The 2,178-nt window shown below is 40.9% G+C and overlaps 1 protein-coding gene across 2 annotated transcripts in view; it reads left to right on the forward strand.

Annotated features, from left to right (window-relative positions):
- Window positions 1-2,178, forward strand: part of ift70 (intraflagellar transport 70) — a 19,051-nt gene that overhangs the window by 2,296 nt on the left and 14,577 nt on the right. For both annotated transcript variants that reach the window (XM_032537508.1, XM_032537509.1), the window contains exons 4-8: window positions 47-103; window positions 248-383; window positions 836-940; window positions 1,114-1,242; window positions 2,090-2,139. In XM_032537508.1, coding sequence (XP_032393399.1) covers window positions 47-103; window positions 248-383; window positions 836-940; window positions 1,114-1,242; window positions 2,090-2,139 — 477 coding nt within the window. The remainder of the gene's footprint in view (window positions 1-46; window positions 104-247; window positions 384-835; window positions 941-1,113; window positions 1,243-2,089; window positions 2,140-2,178) is intronic.

Here is a 2,178-nt window from a genome sequence, read left to right on the forward strand (position 1 = left end):
TCTCTCTCTCTCTCTCTCTCTCTCTCTCTCTCTCTCTCTGGCACAGATGATCAAGCTGCAAGCCTGTATCAAATACTGTGAGGAAGATTACTCCACTGCCAAGGTGACAAGCTCTCTCACATTATCTGTTAATGCACACAAATTATACCATACCATTTCAGTTCAATATGGTAAAAATTTGAATCATTATTAAATGTAGCCATCAATCACACATCCATTTATTTTCTGTGTGTGTGTGTGTGTACAGTCACTGCTTGAGCAGCTACCCCAGGAGGACCCAGACTACGCCTACAATATGGGCTGTTTGCTTTACCAGGATGGCAAGTATGAGGAGGCCTGCAAGAAGTTCACCTCCGCCATGCAAGTGCTGGGATACGTGCCAGGTAGTTGTCAGAGACACACGCATGAATACGCCTTCAGTGGCTCTTGTTTAATGATTTCATGCACATTTTTACGCTTGATAACATTAACCTTTACAGAGAAAATGAGCAGAGATGTCACATCACACAGCAAAGGCCACATACGCCTTTATCTAATAACTAAATTGATCATGAAATGCTTTTGCATCTGATACAGCTGAATGATGGGTTGATCTTGCCATCATATTTGCTATGCCGTGATTATTCAGAGCAGCACAACATTTGGGGAAAATAACCTGCAGCACAACATTGGGGAGGTGGGGGCTAATGATATGAATTAAAATGTTATTTTATCACAAATTTAGGGAGAAATTTCGTAGGCTACCAGATGGATTTTTGCTTAGAAATCATCCCTACATGGATATGTTTACAAGGTACCTTGTTATCTTTGTCTTTCTGGTCCTCCTTTCTCACAGCATTGTCCTACAACATCGCACTGTGTTACTACAGCCTGAAAAACTACGCTCAGGCCCTCAAATACATCGGAGAGATCATCGAGCGAGGCATCAGAGAACATCCAGGTCAGATTGAAGAGGAACTGCCATCCTTCCATCTGTGTTAATCCCACATACAGACTAACTCTTCTGTACAGCAGCTAGAGTGACATTTTAATTGTTGAATTAAGACTTTAGTCCTGTCACATTACTTGATGATCATACAACAATATTTAACCTGACGTGTTTCTGCGCACCAGAGCTGAGCGTCGGCATGACCACTGAGGGTATCGATGTCCACAGCGTGGGGAACACGCTGGTGCTTCATCAGACAGCCCTGATCGAAGCCTTCAACCTCAAAGCTGCCATCGAATATCAGCTGAAGAACCGTAAGAACCTCACTCAATGCTTCAGAAAATTAACATGTCATTTATGTACAAGCAGAAGGATAGAGGGAGGGGCACCCAGATAGCTCAGTTGGTAGAGCGGGTGCCCATGTATAGAGGTTTACTCCTCGACGCAGCCGGCCCGGGTTCGAATCCGGCCTGCGGCCCTTTGCTGCATGTCACTCCCCCTCTCTCTCCCCTTTCATATCTGTAACTGTCCTGTCAATTAAAGGCCTAAAATGCCCAAAAAATAATCTTAAAAAAAAAAAAAAAAGAAGGATAGAGGGAGAGATTAGAGAGCTTGATAATTACAAAATAACCTCTAAAGTCATAATTTGTGACATTCTCATAGAAATAATTCTTTGGCTAATTTCCAAACCAATACAACACAATAGTCCAGTCTTTATATTTTTAATTGCTTGGTGACCTACTTTATTATATCTTTTATTATTCTACTAAAAGTATCAACAACTTGAAGGTCCTTGTGGAGTGTTTGACCGCTAGTAGTGCCATAAAGCAGTATTTTTTACAATGCAAGGAAGAGGATGATGTGAACAATGCAGGATTTTAAATATTTATAAAATCAGCTTCATTAATAAGAAAACACATTCTACATATTTGTTAGGCCTCAGGATACACAGTGTGTTATGGTGGAAAACACTGAACAGAACCTCTTATTTCTTCTACTTTTACAAGAAAACTCCAGAGGGTAACTTGGGTGTTGATTATTTGAGTTTCTTTAAATTAAGTTTCCTTATTTGTTTTTCTCATAAAGACAAGTGTGTTGGAAAAACACTGATTCAAACAAAAAAGTAACTTTACTTTTTTGTTTTCATGTGTTCCCCTGCAGTGAAAGGAGCTCAGGAGGCTTTGACCGACATGCCCCCCCGATCAGAGGAGGTAACCATCATCACCCATTTACACCAACTGTGTGTGTGT

Source organism: Etheostoma spectabile, chromosome 15 (genome assembly GCF_008692095.1).
Source record: "Etheostoma spectabile isolate EspeVRDwgs_2016 chromosome 15, UIUC_Espe_1.0, whole genome shotgun sequence".
In the NCBI taxonomy this organism is placed as follows: domain Eukaryota; kingdom Metazoa; phylum Chordata; class Actinopteri; order Perciformes; family Percidae; genus Etheostoma; species Etheostoma spectabile.